We start from the raw sequence: 20,416 nt of genomic DNA on the forward strand, positions 1-20,416 counted from the left end.
GCCTGCCACGATGCATGTTACCCCCCAGAGATTGTCCTAGCTCCCACAAAATATGAATTAGACTTAGATTTTGGCTTTCTTGGAGATTTGAGGCACAGGATTTATTAGTCTTTTTTTTGGTGAATCTTCCACAGTGAACTGGACATGCCGTTCGCAAAGTGGACAAAAGAGCAGGTTTGCAACTGGCTCCAGGACCAAGGGCTTGGCTCCTACATAAATAATGGCAGGCAGTGGATACTGTCTGGGCAAACACTCCTGCAAGCTTCTCAGCAGGATCTGGAAAAGGTGAGAAATACTAGAAGCAATCCTTTCAGTTAAAGGTACAAAAAAATTGCTGTTTCTCTGTGTGTAAATCAGGTGCACCTAGTAAAAAATGTAAACAAGGTGGGTTTTCAAAATAACTGTCATGTGCAGTGATGCCAAATCCATTTCTTTCTGGTTGAAGTTTTGTAGAAATTTAATGCTCTGGAATGTAGGTAATAATTACAAATATGTTATTTAACTTCATGAAACGTGGATGTATCAATTGACTATGCCACTTTCTAAAAACAGGTATGTGAGAGTGCCTCATTATCATATGGATTTGTAGCCCTGATTCATGGTACAGTTGTTTTATGCCTGTGTAAGAAGGGTGTAAAAAGTTTATGGTTTGTTCTGATTGAATTTCTGCCCATTTTATACAAAGAGAATGAGGATTTGTTACACACAGGTTGATCAGTTGATGTCTCTAATTGTTACAGAATTCTTTGTCTTTTTTTCTAAAATGAGGAACAAAATAAAAAGGTCGATTTTATACTTCTAATCCACAGTATTCACTACAGTTTGAATTTCCACCTCTTAAAAAAATCACTCTCCTCATGAAATAGTAAGCCTGTTTACTCAGGTAGTTACACTACAACTGGAATAAGAAAAGTGTGATGTGAACATAATGAGTTGTAATAGTGTTATCAGAGGTAACATTAACCAGCAAACACTAGTGAAAGTGTGTATGGGATTAAAGAGATCCTGGAATGTCTGCACTTGCAGCTAAACTGGGAAAGGTGTTATGCCTTTGGAAGCATTAATGAATTTCAGTAGTGCCTGGGACCTTCATTTGCTCTTAACTAAATAATTCCTTTAACCTTACCTGCCTAAATGGGAAGGTATTTTTCTGAATGCCAGCATGGGTTATATTGTGGGATTTTTTTTAACCTGTTATCAGAATACTGTGGCTGACATTTTCATACAATTTGGAATCCATCCATTAATTTCACTTCTTGAAATTAATTTATGATTAATTAACCCACCACACCACCAGGCCTTTCCCTAGTGCTGAACATGTGCTAAAATGATGCTGATATTAATCAAATAAAAAACACACCTGCCAGGTCAACAGCAAGTGCTGTGTACAGTGTGACTCTCTGGAACCCTTTGGAATTCAGCAGAAGGAGAAATAATACAGTATTGTCTCTAGATTTGCTGCTTTCCTTCCTCTCACAGGAGCTTGGGATAAAGCACCCATTGCATCGGAAGAAGCTCCAGCTTGCTCTGCAGGCACTGGGTTCTGAAGAGGAAAACAACCATGGCAAACTGGATTACCACTGGGTTACTAGTAAGATTTTATTCCATGCTGAAGCAATGTCTTTAGATGGGGGTTCCTAATCATGGCTAATTTGGGGCTCAGAAGGTGAGAAACACCAACTGGTGCAGGTAACTTGGCTCCCACACTGACAGCAGTGTTTGTCTCTGCCTCAGGGTGGCTTGATGACATTGGCCTCCCCCAGTACAAGACCCAATTTGATGAAGGGAAGATGGATGGCCGAATGCTCCATTACATGAGTGTGGTGAGTAAATGGCTTCTTTTTTTTCCCTGACATCCTTTCCATGTTCTTAGTTTCTCCCCACTGAAGACCAGGTGAATGGTTCATTAATCAGGACTTCCAACTTTCTGGGTGATGGCTGGGAGGAGGCTGAGGGAGGTCAGAGGGTATGCCAGAATTCCCTGTTTGTCCATGTGCTTCATTGCAGTGTTTAAAGGGCCCCTTCAAACTGTAGTGGGAGTCCTGTGTTAAGCTAATGCTAATAACTGTAACCTATAGAAAACAGTTACTACTACTCACCTGCAAGTATCTCCTGTATTCTTTCCAACTTTAGAGATACTGTCTTCACACAATCTTCAGGTGGAAGAGCAAACTTTCTAAGCAAGAACTCAGATTTATGCATGAGAAATGGGCAATTTTGCTCTTAACAGTTGTGCTCAGGCAGGGTTTGAACACAAAAGTGTGCAGATGCTGTGGTTACTGTTCATATTGTTATTAATTAATAGAAGTAGGTGGAATTTTTTTTCTTCAGTGACCAAACATTCTATCTGCTTACTTATTCATGTGGATGCTTAGGTGAAGAAAACCCAAGCAATTTCCTTTGAAGAAAACTGCAGTTTGAAGAGCCAACTTGTTTGAAAACAGGCTACACTTAATAGCTTTTGCATTTCAAAGTGAGATTCCGCTCCCCACTCAGACCATTTCAGTCAAATGTTAAATACTCACTGCTTTAATGATGGGATTTAGTGCTTATTTCCTTTAGTTTTTTGAGTTCAGACATTAATATAAAAGTAGGAGGCAAATTGTTTCTTCTGCTTAATTCTTGGAAATGTGATGCCCACAGGCTCCATTGAGCTTGATCTTGTGCTGGAAGACTTTACTACCAGTGTTAAGTGAGTGAGGATTGACTGCAGATAAGATACAGCATGGGCTGTATAACGTAACGGAATTAGTATTATTCAAGAGTCTTTTTTGTATTGAAAAAGGAGAAAAAGTAATAGGTGGACAGAGGAAGGACATGTAGCAGGAGCTTTGTTTTTTAAATGGATATTCTTCCTATCACTGCCCTTTAATTGTGGATATTTTTAGACAGAGTTTAACCATCAAACTATGACAACAGATTCACTGTAAACAACCACCTAAATATGCAAATTATGAAACTAATACTCATTAAGATCTTATAAAGTTACCCTACCTCAAAATTAATAACAGTAGCTGGAAAGCTGTCCTGGCTCTAATGCAGTCCCTGAGGATGTGTCATCTCACCCTGTCCCCTCCTTGTTGCTCCAGGTTTCCTGTACTAAGCCCTGTGCCCCGTGTGAAGAGCATCACCCAGGAGGTCATATGGTGCAACATGGGGAGCTTTTGTTTTGGGACAGGTGGTTTGCTGCTAATCACCTGTCTCACATATTAAAATTTTACCTCTGATGTGTCAGATGTGCCCTTTTCAGCTAGTCTCCTCCAGTCAGATGCTGGTTCCATGAATAAGCACATTTATGTTTATTAACTCCTCCTTCCTCTTTGACAGGATGACCTGCTGTCCTTGAAGGTTGTCAGTGTCCTCCACCACCTCAGCATCAAAAGAGCCATCCAGGTGTTGAGAATAAACAACTTTGAGCCCAACTGCCTGCGCAGGAGGCCATCGGATGAGGTACTGCTTTACCCTGAAACTGTGGAGGGAAATCCTTTAGGATTTTATCCCTAATGTTTCTGATTGTTCCTGCTCTGCTTTCTCCTCCTTCCTATTTCATTGTTTCATTTTCAGTTCCCTTTTTCTCATGTTGTCTTTCCAGCCTCATGCTCTGACATCACTTTCTTTCCTCTACCTGCCCTGACCCCAGACTCGTGTCCTCCTTGCCAAGTCTCCTGCTTCTCTTCCAAGCCAACAGCTGGGCTGTTTTGGCCCAGTGGCTGATGTGCTGTCTGAAACATAAATCATCTTGAACTCAGTGCACTGCTGCCATGAGTCTTGTGTAACTTTGGCAAATTGATGGCAGTGTCAAAATTTTCTGTGTAGGAGGAACTTGGCCCTGTTACCAGATGGGAGACTGCTACCAGTTTGTTTTGGAAGCAGCAAAGGCTGGATAGGGCAATGGATGATGAAACGACCCAGACTCTTGGATTTAGATTCACAGTGTGTATCTGCCAGAACAGCACAGCAGGTCGTGGAACCAGTTGCTGAAGCTTAAAATATCCCCATCCCCACCTTGGAATTGCTGCAAGGTGGCAATCTAAAAAGCTGAGTTGGGATGTCTCCTAACCTGCCCATTCCTCCTGTACACAGAGCAATGTCACCCCTTCCGAGGTCACCCAGTGGACCAACCACCGTGTGATGGAGTGGTTGCGCTCCGTGGATCTGGCAGAGTACGCACCCAACCTGCGGGGCAGTGGTGTGCACGGAGGACTCATGGTAAGCTTTTGGGATGGCTTGTTCCTTATTATTTAAAAAAGAAAAAGTGGTTGAGAATCACCAAAAGTTCTGACACTGCGTTCACTGCACACGTCTCGTCTTCTTGTTCTACTTCATAAGTAGCAACATTTATTCCTCTATGGTTTAAAGGATGTGAATGTCTGTGGCACAATTAGTGTAGTTTGGTAATCTGTATTCCCCTCACAATTTAATTCTGGTATGGCATTCTCCACCTCCTGTCCTCTGATCCTGCACACTGGTGGTAAACAGCCACTGTCTGCCTTCCCAGGCCTGGATATGGTTTTCTTTTAGGAGGGAAGCTTGTTACTTCTGTAAAATTTGAGATTTCAGTGTCACACCAGGATTGTTTTTAATTGCTCTGGCATCAGATACTCCAGACAAGAGATTTATAATTACAGAAGTTTGTTATGGTGATTAAGAGTTAATACCCTGCTCCAAACATTTTGTCTGTTTTCCATGATTCCTCTGGCTACCTTGTCCAGAGTTAAAGAGGATGGCGGGCAAACATTCTGTGGCAGCTTCACACATTACTTCAGTTAAGGGTAAATTTATCTGTTTCTTTCTGCTAGTTTGTTTCTATTTGTGAAGGAAAGCCTGGAGGTAGCATTTTGGGAATCCTTTCTCTAGTTAACTCTCTTTTCTCTGTCTTCATTGTACACTTTCTCTAAAATACAAAAACTCACAAAGTAGGTGTCCTAGTTAGGACAGCTGAGATCAGTTCATCATGGTGGGTGTAACCCAAAACTGTATTCTATAGCATTCCATGTCATTTCCCAGAAACTAGACTATTGTTGTCAATAGACTATTCGCACCCTCTACCCATAGAGCCTGACTCCTCAGGCTATAAACTAGGTGTTAAGAGGCCTGTGAGATAGAAGGATGTTTCTGTCCTCACACCCTTTGTGAACTCCCCGCCCTGAGGGGAGTACCAAGCATTCCTGCCTGAACTGGAGGATATATAATCTTGGAGTTTTGGAACATTTTTTCAACCCACTCGTGGGATCCAGAGGACGGCTGCATCTCATCGCTCTCAACCAGACTTAGACCACCACTGGACTGCGATCACCAGTTCTGGCCAGACTGCAGCAGCTCTCCCACCAGCAGGTTCTTCCCCTCTCCCTTTACTTTGGACTCAAACAGGGCCCAAGGAACACCACTTTGTTCAGGCCCCAGGGCACTGGGTTATACATTTGGGTTTTTGTGGGTTGAGACCAATTGTTTGTTTGTATTATTGTACTTACTGTATTATTTTAATAAATTGTTATTCTGACTTATAATCTCTCCTTTGAGTTGGGTTCATTCCCCCTGCTGGTTAACTTTTAAACCAGCACATTTTGGCGCCCAAACGTCGGGCAGAGAGAGAGAAGTCAGAATCACAATTTCATTTTAAGCATTTGTCTATTTGAATATAGAAACTCCCTGATCACCATGTTGTTTGATGCACTCACATGGATGTTGTATTTGAGCCTGTTCATATTTCCACAGATGGCGTATTATTTGCCTGTTTTGATGCTCTCTTTAAGACCAGGGAGAGGGATCCAAATTGTTTTATTAATATATTATGTTTATGTCATTCTAACATCAGAAGCAATGAGTTTCATTGTAAATGTGTATTCAGTCCTGTTTGCCTGTCCTGGTTTGGGTTGCTACCTCTGGGGCCTCATTAAAAATCGTACCCAGCTTTTTGGGGGAACAGGGGTGGATGGTTTCCAGCCTCCCACCTCCTTCTTCCCCTTCAGACCTGCTAAAACAGTTTTTGAAAATATTGAGTTCCCTTTTGATGTTAAGGACAGCATAATGTTATTGTTAGTGTTGCTCTGTCTGCTCTGTACTGTGTACACCATGTTTAGGGTCAGAAAAGTACCTTTTAGGGAGGTTGGTTGGACACCTGCCCTGGGAGCAGATAATGCTGAATGGCACGGGAAGTGGGAGGCCATCAGCCAGTATTTGGAAAAGTTTTCTCCTCCAATGACCTGGAAATTCACCCCTGAACAACTGCAGGATCCTGTTAGCATGATAAGACTGGTGAAGGAAAAATGCTCTGGCAGCTCCAGAGATGGCCAGCTCACAGCAACCTGCTGGGCCCTGGCCACTGCCTACCGGGCACTGCTTGACATGATACAGCACTGTCAGGGCGAGGAGAGAAGGACCAAATCCGCAGACACCACGTCCACCCAAACCACAGCTGAGTCAGAGGGAGAAAGAAATGAACCAACCAGCACCGTGTCCACACAAACCATCGAGGAGCCAGAAGAACAAACAAAACCAATAGCAGTCGCCCCTGTCCAGAAAAGGAAATCAAAGACTAAATCAGTTCGCATAGCAAATGATGACGAAGAGGCGGGACCTTCACATCCACCGGAGGAGACAGAGCCAGAAATAATCACTCGGTCCCTATCCCTGGGTGAGCTACGTGAGCTCCGGAGAGAGTTCACACGACAGGCAAACGAGTCCATTCTGACCTGGCTGCTCCGAATCTGGGATGCCGCAGCTAACGATACGATCCTAGATGGGAGTGAAGCCAGACAGCTGGGATCCCTGTCTCGAGATGTAGTCATTGATCAGGGGATTGGAAGGAGGCAGGAAACTCTCAGCCTCTGGCGGCGACTGTTGTCCAGTGTGAGGGAGAGATACCTTTGCAAGGAGGACCTCCACGTACAGCAAGGACAGTGGAACACGATGGAACAAGGTATCCGGTGCTTAAGGGAGTTAGCTGTACTGGAGATAATCTTTTCAGAGGATGAAAGATTCCCTAAGAGTCCAGATGGCGTACAGTGCACCTCCCAAATGTGGTTAAAGTTTGCACGACTCGGGCCAGAAATGTATTCCCGCTACTTAGCAACGCTGCAATGGAGGGAGGGAGAGGACAAGGTGGGAGCATTGGTTAGCAAACTCAGGATTTATGAAGACACTGTCACCGCCCCATTACGAGCCCACGTCTCATCTGTGGAAACCAAACTGGCTGAACACGTCCGAAACCTGGAAGAGAAAATTGAAGAGGGACACCAGAAGCTAAGAGAAGAGATTAAGGAAGGGATTTTCCATATCTCGCCAGGACGAACAAGAGTCTCTGCTATCAGGAGCCAGCGTCCCCCAGCTAAGGAGAGAAGGTACACTCCACGTGGCGATCTATGGTTTTACCTCCGTGAGCACGGAGAAGATATGAGGAAGTGGGATGGGAAACCCACCTCTTCCTTAGCAGCCCGGGTACGTGAACTGAAAAGAGGAACAAATACCATAAAGAACTCTTCAAGGGTAAACGTTGCTCCAGTCTCTCGTGGGCAAGACTCCAGACGGTACAGGAATGATGATACGTCTGATCCTCTTGAAGGGACCTCCAGGTCATACCCACAAGAAGAGCACAATGAGTACCATGACCAGGACTAGGGGTGCCCTGCCTCTAGCCAGGTAGAGGAGAGGGACAATCGAGTCTATTGGACTGTGTGGATTCGGTGGCCTGGCACATCAGAGCCACAAAGATATAAGGCTTTAGTGGACACTGGCGCACAATGTACATTAATGCCATCAAGATACGTAGGGGCAGAATCCATCTCCATTTCTGGGGTGACAGGGGGATCCCAACAGCTGACTGTACTGGAAGCTGAAGTGAGCCTGACTGGGAAGGAATGGCACAGACACCCCATCGTGACTGGTCCAGAGGCCCCGTGTATCCTTGGCATAGATTACCTGAGGAGTGGGTATTTCAAAGACCCAAAAGGACTTCGTTGGGCTTTTGGCATAGCTGCTGTGGAGACGGAGGAAATTAGACAGTTGAACACCTTGCCTGGTCTCTCAGAGGACCCCTCTGCTGTGGGACTGCTGAAGGTTGAAGAACAATTGGTACCGATAGCCACAGCAACAGTGCACCGTCGGCAATACCGCACCGACCGAGACTCTGTGACCCCTATACATAAGATGATCCGCGAACTGGAGACCCAGGGGGTGGTCAGCAAGACTCGCTCACCCTTTAATAGCCCTATATGGCCAGTGCGTAAGTCCAGCGGAGAGTGGAGGCTGACGGTGGATTACCGTGGACTCAATGAAGTCACACCACCCCTGAGTGCTGCTGTGCCGGACATGCTGGAGCTCCAGTATGAGCTGGAGTCCAAGGAAGCCAAGTGGTATGCCACCATTGACATAGCCAATGCCTTTTTCTCCATTCCTTTGGCAGCGGAGTGCAGACCACAATTTGCTTTCACTTGGAGAGGTGTGCAGTACACCTGGAATCGACTGCCTCAGGGGTGGAAACACAGTCCCAGCATTTGCCATGGACTGATCCAGACTGCACTGGAAAAGGGTGAGGCTCCAGAGCACCTACAGTACATTGATGACATCATTGTATGGGGGAACACAGCGGGCGAAGTCTTCGAGAAAGGAGAGAAGATAATCCAGATTCTCCTAAGAGCCGGTTTTGCCATTAAACGGAGTAAGGTCAAGGGACCTGCTCAGGAAATTCAGTTCCTAGGAGTGAAGTGGCAAGATGGACGCCGCCTAATTCCAATGGAGGTGATTAACAAAATAGCAGCCATGTCCCCACCAACCAACAAGAAGGAAACACAGGCTTTCCTAGGCGCTGTGGGCTTTTGGAGGATGCATATCCCCGAGTATAGTCAGATTGTAAGCCCTCTCTACCTTGTGACACGGAAGGAAAATGATTTCCAGTGGGGCCCCGAACAACAACAAGCCTTTGAACAAATTAAACAGGAGATTGCCCATGCGGTAGCCCTTGGGCCAGTAAGGACAGGACAGGACGTGAAGAACGTGCTCTACACCGCAGCCGGGGAGAATGGCCCTTCTTGGAGCCTCTGGCAGAAAGTGCCTGGGGAGACCCGAGGACGACCGCTGGGATTCTGGAGTCGGGGATACAAAGGATCTGAAGCCAGCTATACACCAACTGAGAAAGAGATCCTGGCTGCCTATGAAGGAGTTCGAGCTGCCTCAGAAGTAATCGGCACCGAAGCGCAGCTCCTCCTGGCACCCCGACTACCAGTGCTGGGCTGGATGTTCAAGGGAAGAGTTCCTTCCACACATCATGCCACCGATGCCACGTGGAGTAAGTGGATCGCTCTGATCACGCAGCGAACCCGGATAGGGAATCCTAATCGCCCTGGGATTCTGGAAATTATCACCAATTGGCCCGAAGGTGAGAGTTTCGGACTATCCTCTGAAGAAGAGGAGGAGAAGGTGACACGGGCTGAGGAGGCCCCACCATATGACAAGCTACCAGCAGATGAAAGGCGATATGTGCTCTTCACGGATGGCTCCTGCCGCATTGTAGGGACAAACCGAAAATGGAAGGCAGCTGTATGGAGTCCCACACGGCGAGTTGCAGAAGCGACCGAAGGACAAGGTGGGTCAAGTCAGTTTGCAGAGCTTAAAGCCGTTCAGTTGGCTTTGGATATAGCTGAACGAGAGAAGTGGCCAAGACTCTATCTCTACACTGACTCATGGATGGTGGCCAATGCTCTGTGGGGATGGCTGGAGCGATGGAAAAAGGCCAACTGGCAGCGCCAAGGGAAACCCATCTGGGCGGCGGAGATGTGGCGGGACATCGCTGGCCGGGTAGAGAAGCTGAGTGTGAAGGTCCGTCACGTAGACGCTCATGTAGGCAAGAAACGGGCTAATGAGGAGCATCATAACAACGAGCAGGCGGACCGAGCTGCCAGGATTAAAGTCTCTCAGGTAGATCTGGATTGGCAGCACAAAGGAGAATTATTTCTGGCTCGATGGGCCCATGACGCCTCCGGTCACCAGGGGAGAGATGCAACATACAGATGGGCTCGTGACCGAGGGGTGGACTTAACCAAGGACATTGTCTCACAGGTCATCCATGACTGTGAGACATGTGCTGCCATCAAGCAGGCCAAGCGGGTGAAGCCTCTATGGTATGGTGGACGGTGGTCAAAGTACAGGTATGGGGAAGCCTGGCAAGTTGACTACATCACACTCCCCAAAACCCGCCAAGGCAAGCACTACGTACTGACCATGGTAGAAGGAAGCACTGGATGGTTGGAGACATACCCCGTGCCTCATGCCACTGCCCGGAATACCATCCTGGGCCTTGAAAAACAAGTCCTGTGGCGACACGGCACCCCGGAGAGAATTGAGTCTGATAATGGGACCCATTTCAAGAATGGCCTTGTAGACACCTGGGCCAAAGAGCACGGCATTGAGTGGGTGTATCATATCCCCTACCATGCACCAGCTGCTGGAAAAGTTGAGCGGTGCAACGGACTGCTGAAAACCACTCTGAAGGCACTGTGTGGGGAGACTCTCAAACACTGGGAGCTGCATTTAGCAAAGGCCACCTGGTTGGTCAACACCCGAGGTTCCATCAATCGAGCTGGCCCTGCCCAATCAGAACTTTTGCATACTGTAGATGGAGATAAAGTCCCCGTGGTACATATGAGAGGAATGTTAGGGAAGACTGTTTGGATTAGTCCCACCTCAAGCAAAGGCAAACCCATCCGAGGGATTGTTTTTGCTCAGGGACCTGGTTCCACGTGGTGGGTAATGCAAAAAGATGGGGAGACACGTTGTGTACCACAAGGGGACCTAATTTTGAGTGAGAATGGTCTGTAATGTTTCATTGTATATATATAGATAGACAGATAGATAGATAGATGTATATAGTTTTAAAGGGATATAGTTTTTAAAGAGGGTTAATTTGGGCATGACATGGATGGCATAGAATAAGGGGTGGATAATGTCCTAGTTAGGACAGCTGAGATCAGTTCATCATGGTGGGTGTAACCCAAAACTGTATTCTATAGCATTCCATGTCATTTCCCAGAAACTAGACTATTGTTGTCAATAGACTATTCGCACCCTCTACCCATAGAGCCTGACTCCTCAGGCTATAAACTAGGTGTTAAGAGGCCTGTGAGATAGAAGGATGTTTCTGTCCTCACACCCTTTGTGAACTCCCCGCCCTGAGGGGAGTACCAAGCATTCCTGCCTGAACTGGAGGATATATAATCTTGGAGTTTTGGAACATTTTTTCAACCCACTCGTGGGATCCAGAGGACGGCTGCATCTCATCGCTCTCAACCAGACTTAGACCACCACTGGACTGCGATCACCAGTTCTGGCCAGACTGCAGCAGCTCTCCCACCAGCAGGTTCTTCCCCTCTCCCTTTACTTTGGACTCAAACAGGGCCCAAGGAACACCACTTTGTTCAGGCCCCAGGGTACTGGGTTATACATTTGGGTTTTTGTGGGTTGAGACCAATTGTTTGTTTGTATTATTGTACTTACTGTATTATTTTAATAAATTGTTATTCTGACTTATAATCTCTCCTTTGAGTTGGGTTCATTCCCCCTGCTGGTTAACTTTTAAACCAGCACAGTAGGGAATGACCAAGCTGATGTCCTTGAGACTTCATCAGATAGTTGCTGTCTTCAGCTCAATTCTGTGGTTTGATTCATAGGTTTTGGAGCCTCGTTTCAATGTAGAAACCATGGCACAACTGCTGAACATCCCCCCAAACAAGACGCTGCTGAGGCGGCACTTGGCGACTCATTTCAACCTCCTCATCGGGCAGGAGGCCCAGCAGCAGAAACGAGAGGCCATGGAGTCCCCAGACTATGTCCTCTTGACAGCAACTGCCAAAGTAAAGGTTGGTCACTTGTTCTGGGCCATGTGTGAGGTTCCAGGATCTCCAGTGTGCTGGTTTTGGAGGGCACTTCAGTAAGGTCTGAGAAAAGGGGCTGGTTCCTAAGGAAAGAAGGATGAGAGAAGGACCTGGCAGATTTGGGTTTGACACCTTTGTCTGCCATGAACACACCACACCTCAGCCTCTCCTGTGCACAGATGAGAGGTAGCACTCGTGTTGTCCTTCTGTCTGTCCTGTAAGGTGTTTGGAGGGAGATTGTCTCCTACTGTTTATAGGCTCATGGTCTAATGTAGTGGAATTTTGACCTCATTTTAGATCCTTTAAATGGTGTTTTCTTAACAGTGGTACAATAAGAGAACACACATTGTCCTTTCTGCCATGAATTACAGCTATTTGGAAGATCTGTTTAGGAGGCAAGTGGGGTTTTGGCCCTTCATCATTGAAACATCAGTGCAAGAGTAGGAGATCTGTTAATTATTAGCTGATTCTCTAACTTCGTGTCAAATTTCTCTTCACTTTTAAGCCAAAGAAACTTACCTTCAGCAATTTTGGGAGCCTGAGAAAGAAGAAGCAAGATGATGGGGAAGAGTATGTGTGTCCCATGGAGCTGGGGCGGGCATCTGGGAGTGGATCAAAGAAGGGCTTTAAGCCTGGCTTGGATATCCGAGTATATGACGATGATGATTTGGACAGGCTGGAGCAGGTAAGCCAGTTCTGGCAGTTTGGAGTCCCTGCCATGGCAGGACAAGGGGGAATGGCTTCAAACTGAAAGAGAGGAGGTTTAGATTGGATATTAGGGAGAAATTCTTTATTGTGAGGGTGGAAAGGCCCTGGCACAGGTTGCCCAGAGAAGCTGCCCCATCCCTGGAATTGATCAAGGCCAGGTTGGATGGGGCTCTGAGCAACCTGGGATAGTGGAAGGTGTCCCTGCCTGTGGCAGAGGGTTGGAACTGGATGGTCTTTAAGGTCCCTTCCAATGCAAACCATTCTATGACTATGACACAGCTAATTTATTATTGATTCGTTCATTCTCTGGTTTTTATAGATGGAAGATTCAGAAGGGACGGTGAGGCAAATAGGAGCGTTTTCTGAAGGCATCAACAACTTGACAGTAAGGCTTAAAAGTGGTGTCTAGGGGTCTGTGGAGTAAGATCTGTTTCTCTAAGACAGATATAAACCCCTTGGCAGACATAAATAGGGTCAACCTTCACTGTTCCCTCGTTTCCTTTCCAGCACATGTTGAAAGAAGATGAAATGTTTAAAGACTTTGCGACCCGCTCTCCCAGCACCAGTGTAACAGATGAGGACTCCAATGTTTGATGGTAACTACCAGGCACCGGCAAAGGCTCACTTTCCTGTGTGCAGGAGCATCATCATTTGATGTGATGGGCAGCAGATAATGTACATTACAATTGCTCTTGCTTCTGTTTATTCGAAGGAACATTGTGGGGTGGAGAATTTTAAAGAGAAAAGGAGATTTAAAAAAAAAAAGGTGCCTACTCTAAAGTTGCCATAAAAGCCACCCAGACACTGGTGAATGGTAATCATTTTAACTCTATTTAATGTACAAACTGGTGATATGTTTCAGAGTGTTGCATTTAAATTTATGTGGTATGATAGTGCTCTTTTTTGCTTATTCATGGTCTCAGATAATCCTTTATACTGTTTGAAAGTAACAGAAGGTGTTAGGTAAAATAGAGTCTGTAGATATCGTGCATCAGCTTTCTCTAGGCTCTCAGCTGAAAAATAGAAGTTACTGTTCCTTTTCAAGTGCTTTTGTTTGGCACAGATACCAGTTCTGCCCTTCCTACAGTATCCAATGTAGGATTTTAGTCATCTGTGCCCTGCATAAGCTGCCCAGTAGCTCTTGACTGTTGCTCTTATTTTTATACTGTTTTATAAAAAAAAAAAAAGAAAAAAGAAGTATATCAAGTACATATAAAAGCAAAAATTTAAATTTTGTTTTGAGATAGAGTGATGGAAAGTTGAAGGTGTGTGGGGAAAGGGGAGAAGGTTGTAAAAAAATTATGCCAGTTTGCAGACCAGCTGGTTACTGGAAAAGGCAGGCTGACCTTTGGAACTGTTTGCTTTCGTTGCTTTTTACTAAGTGCACAGTCTAATGATCTTCCATTTGGGATGAAACAATTCTAAAGCACGTTTTTTCTAGCAGTGACCTGTATGAAAACTGCGCATTTTAAAATGTCTTCTCTCTTGGTCCCAGCAGCAGTAGTTAGAACATTCAACAAGGTTGTTAACACTTCTGTGACTTAAAAAATTCCAGTGAAGTTGAGAGTACTCCCTGCATATGGAAGGGATGTTTCTGTGCTATAACTAACGTGAAGATGGTGTAGTTGCAAAAAAACAAAATAATAAAGTTATATAGAGAAATGTATAGGAAATATATTATTTCATATTATTAAACCTAAGGTGGGACTTTTCCTCCAAAATTCAAATATCAAACATGTTCCTCATCATTAAAGCACAGCTCTGCTGCTTTTGAGGATAATCAGATTTTAAAGTTCCAAACTAGCCAGTGGAAATCTCATGTCAGACTTTGGGTATAGTGAGCAAACAAAAAGAAAACCCAAGTAACTTTTAATTACAGTGGTTGTTTGTATGGTGTTGAATGTTGCATGTGTTGTGGCACAATGGCATGAAGCTGCTTTGCTTTGTAAAGGGAAAAAAAAAAAAGTCCAAAAAAAAGTCCAGCTGGAAATGTTCCTTGCAGTGGTGTGTTGCTTTTCCAAGCGTTTGTCACTCGTTTTGTTGCTCTCTGTGCTGGAAGTGAGACTGTTCCTGGTGTGGAGCAAGGGATTTTAGGTTTGTGCTGACTGTGAGGATGTTCATAAAACAAAGCTGGGAAAGGAAGAAAGGTTCTTTCTGGGGCTTCCAGGGAACTCCTACCAGATGCTGGGGTAGATCAGAGACATATTCTGGCATTATATTCTTGTGACCTGATGACCTGGATCTTTGAAGGATGTGCAGGGGAGGTGACTGTTGATGTTCCAGGATGAAAAATTTTGATTATTGATGTATCAAGATGAAAAATCTGATGTGGACAGGTTGCATTGTACATAATGTACACTGCCATTTTCGGTAACTGGAGCCAGGCAAACAATCCATAAAGTCTCCATAAAATACTTTTTGCTGCTTACCCTTTATCTACAAACAGATCACAACTGATGCTTTAGTCAACATTCCTGACTGATTCCTATGCACGAATAATTTGCTGTTATTTCTTCCTCTGCAGTCTTGGGGGTGTTCGAGCTGTTTTATTTGGGCAGAAATACCACACTGTGTAACATGCAGATGGTTGGGATGTGGATTCAGGCCTCACTTCCTGTGAATGCTCTGCAAAATAGTTATTATTTACATGGAAGTTGAGCATAAAACCCTGTGGAAGCACTGGGAGAATGCGGCACAGGCTTCCAGGCAAAATTCCTCCAAATTGCTGGCTGGTGAACAGGACTGGATATCCATAGGGGGGAAAAAAGGGGGCCTAGTGACACAATACTGTGTGTGGAACTAGGCACAAATATACTCTCCAATGTCTCTTCAGTCCAGTGTTATCAGTGACCGCAGGGATGGTTTATTTAAGTCCAGTGTACGCAGAATTCTGCTCCAAACAACCCTTTCCTGCACTTGCCAGCTGTCAGCCAGGTCATCCCCTTGGAGCTGCCTATCATCTGAACCTGGGTTGTTTTATGGGGTGGGAATATGAGAGCAAGTGATAAAGTCAGGAAGTTTTCGTGTGTGCGCCCTTGATACTATCAGGGTGTTTTTATTTGTGTTTGAAAAGGGCAACATAACTGCTGTGTATTGCCATGTGAAATCCAATAAAATCTGTGGAAAATGCCAAGTGTTTCTGAAAGCTGGTTCCCTTTTTTCCCTTTAAATTTTCCTAGGAAGCTTGTTTTGTTCTATTTAAAACTGACGGAGGGAAAAGGGGCACAATCACACATTTTTTGTTGACTCATTAGTTTGTCAGTAATGCCTGTAGAAGAGCTCAGCTAACAGCCAAGAAATCAACTATCCCAAGATGTTTTAGTTACTTCTGGGATCCAGATTTGAACCATCTTAGGTTGTTTGGTATAGTGTGATGAGAAGGGCTTCACCATTGCTCAGTGTCCTCTGGCCCTTCTTGCTGTAAAAAAAGTGTCTCTGTGGTTCCAGGTGTTGTTCCCATCAGCAGTCAGGAGCTCTGGCTGCTTTGCTAACAGGAGCTGAGCTTCTCCAAACTCCATTTTGTTGCTGTGGCGCAGGTATAAATGATGGTCAGTTGCTTTGCTCAGTGGAGCCCTGGATAATGGGCTGGAAAATGCAGAACCCTGGTCTCATGACCGTCACTGCCATGGTTTTGTTCATCAGTTCAGTGTTTCAGTGGGAACACTGAGTATAAACACTTTGAAACTTAGAGTATAATAAGCTTCTATCTGTTTGTTTGCAGGGTAGAGGGAAAGACAGATATTTTTCAGTTAAGAGCCTATGGAGATTAAACCCAGCTTTTTTCTGTTAGCTTAAAGTACATATTACACTTAGGAATGGAGAACTAATCCAGAAAAACTCTTCTGATTCCCATCCACAAGGTGGATGGGAATCTCCTAAAGCCTGCATCCTGGCTTTAGGAGAGAAGTTGCACTTACCCTACCTGAATGCTTTTTATACCTTGCACTGCTTTGTTGTTATGACTGTTCAGTGCAGATTTTATGCTTCACCTCAGCACTTTGGGGTTTTCATTTGCAGCAAGAGCTTTTTATTTGTAGCTGTATTTGATACTTGTGCATGGGGGTGCATTGACTGACTGAGCTTCCTTGAGATAATCGAGTTACAGGCAGCAACAGCAGGAGCTTCTCAGTTGGGCCAGAAGTCCAGCTGAGTCTGTGTACATTGCCATGGGACTACTGACAGGAGCAGCAGGTAATCCTGGGATACAGGCAACATCCCATCAAAAATGATCACATCATTTCAAGTACCCTGTAGCAGTCTTCAGGGTTGGATGCATCCCCTTCTCTGGGTGCTTAAAAGAAAAAGGTGGTTTCATCTCAAGGAAACACCCAGTAGTGCCAATAAAGTGGCTTCTCTGTAGAGAAGTCCTAGAAAGGAGATAAGATCAGACTGGAGGGAGATAACATCAGCTGGAATGGTGCCAGAATTAACAATAAGGAAAACAAGCACAGGTGAATTCAGTAGGTGTGAAAGTTTCTGGGCCTGTTGGGCTGGTTGGTGCTCAGTCAGCTGTGGAGAAACACACCCAGGAGAAAGCCTGTTTGCCCCGTGGGCTCACAGAGCTCAGCTCTGCCGCTGCTACCGCTGTCACCTGGAAAGCAGCAGGTACCCGTGTGCATGATAAACAGGTCTGGCCGAGCCCAGCACCTGCAGAACCTTTGTTGGAAAAGGAAGGGACTTCCACAAGGCTGTCTGCATGTGGAAACGACCTTCTCTGGCACAGAAAATGGGCCAGAAGGTCTCCCAGGAGGACAGCCAGGAGGACAAGGCTGAAACTCTGCTCTGAGGATCCACAAAACCAAGATAAGTCCTTCAGCCTCTGAGAAGCATGGAGCACACCCTGGCTGAAGACTTCGCAGATTAGCAAATTCCAGCCAGCCACAAACACGCTGAGTGAGATCTTTTTGGTCAACTTCATCAGCTTGGAGAAGGGAGCAGAGGAGCTCATTGTGACCAGCAAAATGACCAGGCAGCAGTCCTGCCTCTTCGGGGTGGACTGGATCTGGACTCTGTCTGGAGCTGACAAGCAGATCAAGCTTCAGATCGCCGTGCACGCTCTGCAGCTGGCAGAGCTTTTCTGTGCGGAAGGTGGCCTCGCGGAGGAGGAGGAGGATTGCTGCCGGGAAGCCGCGCTGGCAGACGAGTGCTTCCAAAACATGAGCCGGTTCGGGAAGCTGGCAGAGTTCTGCCGCCTGGTGGGGCAGGACTGCCTGGGCTTGTTCGTCGCGTTCGGCGTGCCAGGGAAGCCCACGGACATCCGAGGAGTCCTGCTGGACAGTATTGCCAGGGAGGAGCAGAAATGCCGCCTGTGGGGCAGGAACGCGCTGCGGCAGTTTGTGACCACCCTGCCCACGAAGGACATGCTGGAAAACTGCCTGGGCACAAACAGCGGGCTGAGGGAGGTGGGCAATGTGTACACAAACTTTGTGTAAACAGCAGAGGCAGCAGGTTTTAAAGCAACAGGACAGGCCTGCCAGAAAAAAAAAATGCTTATAGAAGGCATGTTGTTTTTCCAGAACATTTTGTTCACCAGACATCGAGTCTTGGCTGGAGCTGATGAAAGGTTTATCAGCCAGATCCTTAGGGAGGTCCTGGTAGATTTGACTCACGGCCTTTGTTTGCTGTGTGGCAAATTTTTTTCTGTACTAGGAGGGTGAGTCTGTACTAAAGAAAATGTTCTGGTGCTGGCCAAAGTGTAGCACTGAGTGTGAAGGACGATACCAGGGCTCAAAAACGCTGGCTAGGAGGAGGCAGCTGGTTCCCAACTAAAAGGAAAAGCCCCTTCCAGCACTAGAAATTGGCTCTGTGAGAAACCTGTTAATTACCTGCCCCCTAATTGGTGCCAAGCTCTGGAGGGCCTTAGAGCTGTGAGCAAAAAGAAGGGCTGGGCCCAGCTGCAAAGTATTTTCTCACTGAGTGGCTGTGGAAGGGCAAGGTGTGGCAAAAGGCAGGGGCAGGTGTTAAGGGAAACTTGCTAAAAAATAAGCAGTGCTGACAAAAACCAGGCCTGAGGTGGATGGGAGTCTTTACTTTTTAGAGGCAGCTCCTGACCACTCAAGCAGTGATCAAAAATCTGGAGGAGGCAAGAGTATTTCACTTGGAATTTGTTTTCAGAGGCTTAGGAGCCGATTGTGTTTATGGACTTGATTTATTCCATTTCCCTCAGCTTTTAGTGGACTAAGTGAGGCTCTTGGATCGTACAGTTATAATTACTTTCTTTGAGCCCCTGTTAACCAGTGAAGAAGGCCCTGATCCATTTCCAAACTGGTAAATTCACTTTGTTTACAGCTGTCTGAATAGTGTGGTCAGCGCAAATACTCCTCTGCCTGTAGTTTCCTTATAATTTCAGTCACTTTATTTAACAGAACAAAAGGAATTTTGAAAACTCATTCATCTTTTACTATTTCCTATTTGAATTTTAAGATGGGGGTAGCTGCAAGGACTAAGAAACACAGGCTGTTACTTGCACTGCCATTAAAAAAGAGCCTAAAGAGGCTGAGGCATCAGTGCCACAAGTGTTTGCAGCATTCCATGGCATAGGCAAGGAGCTGAAAGGGGAACTGAAATAAGACCAGAGAACTGTGGAATTTTTGATGAGTCACAAACAGAGCTGGGGATGGAGAATGGAGTCCTTTCAGTCCTGGAATAACTTGCTGAGATACAATAGTGTCATTGTATTTTGTGTGTGTGGCTGGGTTTGGTGGGATGGAGGGGACAGTTCTAGTGTGTTACACAGACAACCTGCTATGGGGATATGTGCAGGGAGAACCTCCAGGATTCAGCAGGATTGGTCTGTTGGGTTTTTTTCCTGTTTAAACTAACAGAACAATCAGTACTGGAGCAGGATTGATTGTTGTGTTAAAAAAAACCTGCAGAAAAGCTTTCTTTCATGTTAAATTAGTGTCAGTTCAGCTGTTCAGCTCTGTAGGAACACTGGATCTGTGAAAACTGCTTGGGCTTTTGGATGTTTTGCATGCCTTTGAAGCACTGGAGAGGGAAGGGGAAAATCAAAATGCCTGTGTAGAGTTTGAACCATGGGAGTTACACATTTGGGCAGCTGCTGATTTATGGCCTCCAAAGGGACTCTGGTACCTCAGAGATGTCCCTGAGGCTTGGTGTTTTATTTTGGGAGCTGGGGTGGCTGTGCCATACTCAGCTGGTCCAGAGCCCTGGCCAATTCCCAGGCCCAGGTACCTGAGCTTAAACCCACAAGGCAAACAGGCAAAGAATGGTGAAGATGCACCACAGAGCATTTAACCCTGTAAATCTGAGCATTCAGCCAAGCTGGGGCCTCAGCTCAGGTGACTCATAGCCATGCCCGGGCTCCTGCAACTGCACATGCTGATGGACCAGGTAAGGTGCAGCCCCCCAGCCAGTGAAAGCCCACGGGAATTTCTGTAATAAATAACATCAGGAAAAGCCAAGTGAAGGGGTTGGGTAGCTTGGTTGCTTCCACTGCTGCAAGGACTTTTGTTTCTATGGTTGGCTCAGCTTAACAGCCTTAACTGCAAGAGATGATCTGGATAGAAGTTAATCACACTTGCAGGACTTTGCTGCAGCCCCTGCCAAAAAACTGGAGGAATACTCCTAATTACTAAATTGGCTCAAAGAAAATAATAAAAATAAAGTAATACGCAAAACCAACTTCTATCCTTGACTTGTTTAAAGGCTTTAGTACAGGGCCCTCAAGCAAAAGGGACTATGACACAGTTTTGGTTCATTAGATCATATAAAATCCCTCTTTTTATTTATTAAGAGCCTTATGTTGACAAGGAAGATGTACAAAATAAAGGTAAAAAGAGGAGGTTGGATTGATAGGGAGGAAAACGGAGACAGGTCACTCC

The 20,416-nt window shown here is 45.7% G+C and overlaps 2 protein-coding genes across 18 annotated transcripts in view; both read left to right on the forward strand.

Annotated features, from left to right (window-relative positions):
• The window catches only part of PPFIBP1 (PPFIA binding protein 1), a 100,913-nt gene extending 85,208 nt beyond the window's left edge, over positions 1-15,705 (forward strand). For 10 of the 17 annotated variants that reach the window (XM_051772383.1, XM_051772380.1, XM_051772378.1 and 7 more), the window contains 10 exons: positions 135-285; positions 1,480-1,591; positions 1,735-1,823; positions 3,328-3,450; positions 3,817-3,933; positions 4,084-4,209; positions 11,661-11,849; positions 12,370-12,549; positions 12,892-12,957; positions 13,080-15,705. In XM_051772383.1, the coding sequence (XP_051628343.1) occupies positions 135-285; positions 1,480-1,591; positions 1,735-1,823; positions 3,328-3,450; positions 3,817-3,933; positions 4,084-4,209; positions 11,661-11,849; positions 12,370-12,549; positions 12,892-12,957; positions 13,080-13,166 (1,240 nt within the window). In that variant the 3' untranslated portion in view covers positions 13,167-15,705. The remainder of the gene's footprint in view (positions 1-134; positions 286-1,479; positions 1,592-1,734; positions 1,824-3,327; positions 3,451-3,816; positions 3,934-4,083; positions 4,210-11,660; positions 11,850-12,369; positions 12,550-12,891; positions 12,958-13,079) is intronic. The other 7 variants (XM_051772387.1, XM_051772390.1, XM_051772388.1 and 4 more) reach the window with 1 other exon arrangement.
• Positions 15,706-16,949: 1,244 nt separating this feature from the next.
• On the forward strand, positions 16,950-20,405 carry REP15 (RAB15 effector protein). The gene is given in 2 exon segments (XM_051772487.1): positions 16,950-17,432; positions 17,434-20,405. Coding segments are annotated over 2 exon segments (735 nt in total). The 5' UTR covers positions 16,950-17,268; the 3' UTR covers positions 18,005-20,405.
• Positions 20,406-20,416: the final 11 nt, after the last annotated feature.

Source organism: Manacus candei, unplaced genomic scaffold (genome assembly GCF_025592945.1).
Source record: "Manacus candei isolate 608988 ecotype Guabito, Panama unplaced genomic scaffold, ASM2559294v1 h1tg000153l, whole genome shotgun sequence".
Lineage (NCBI taxonomy): Eukaryota > Metazoa > Chordata > Aves > Passeriformes > Pipridae > Manacus > Manacus candei.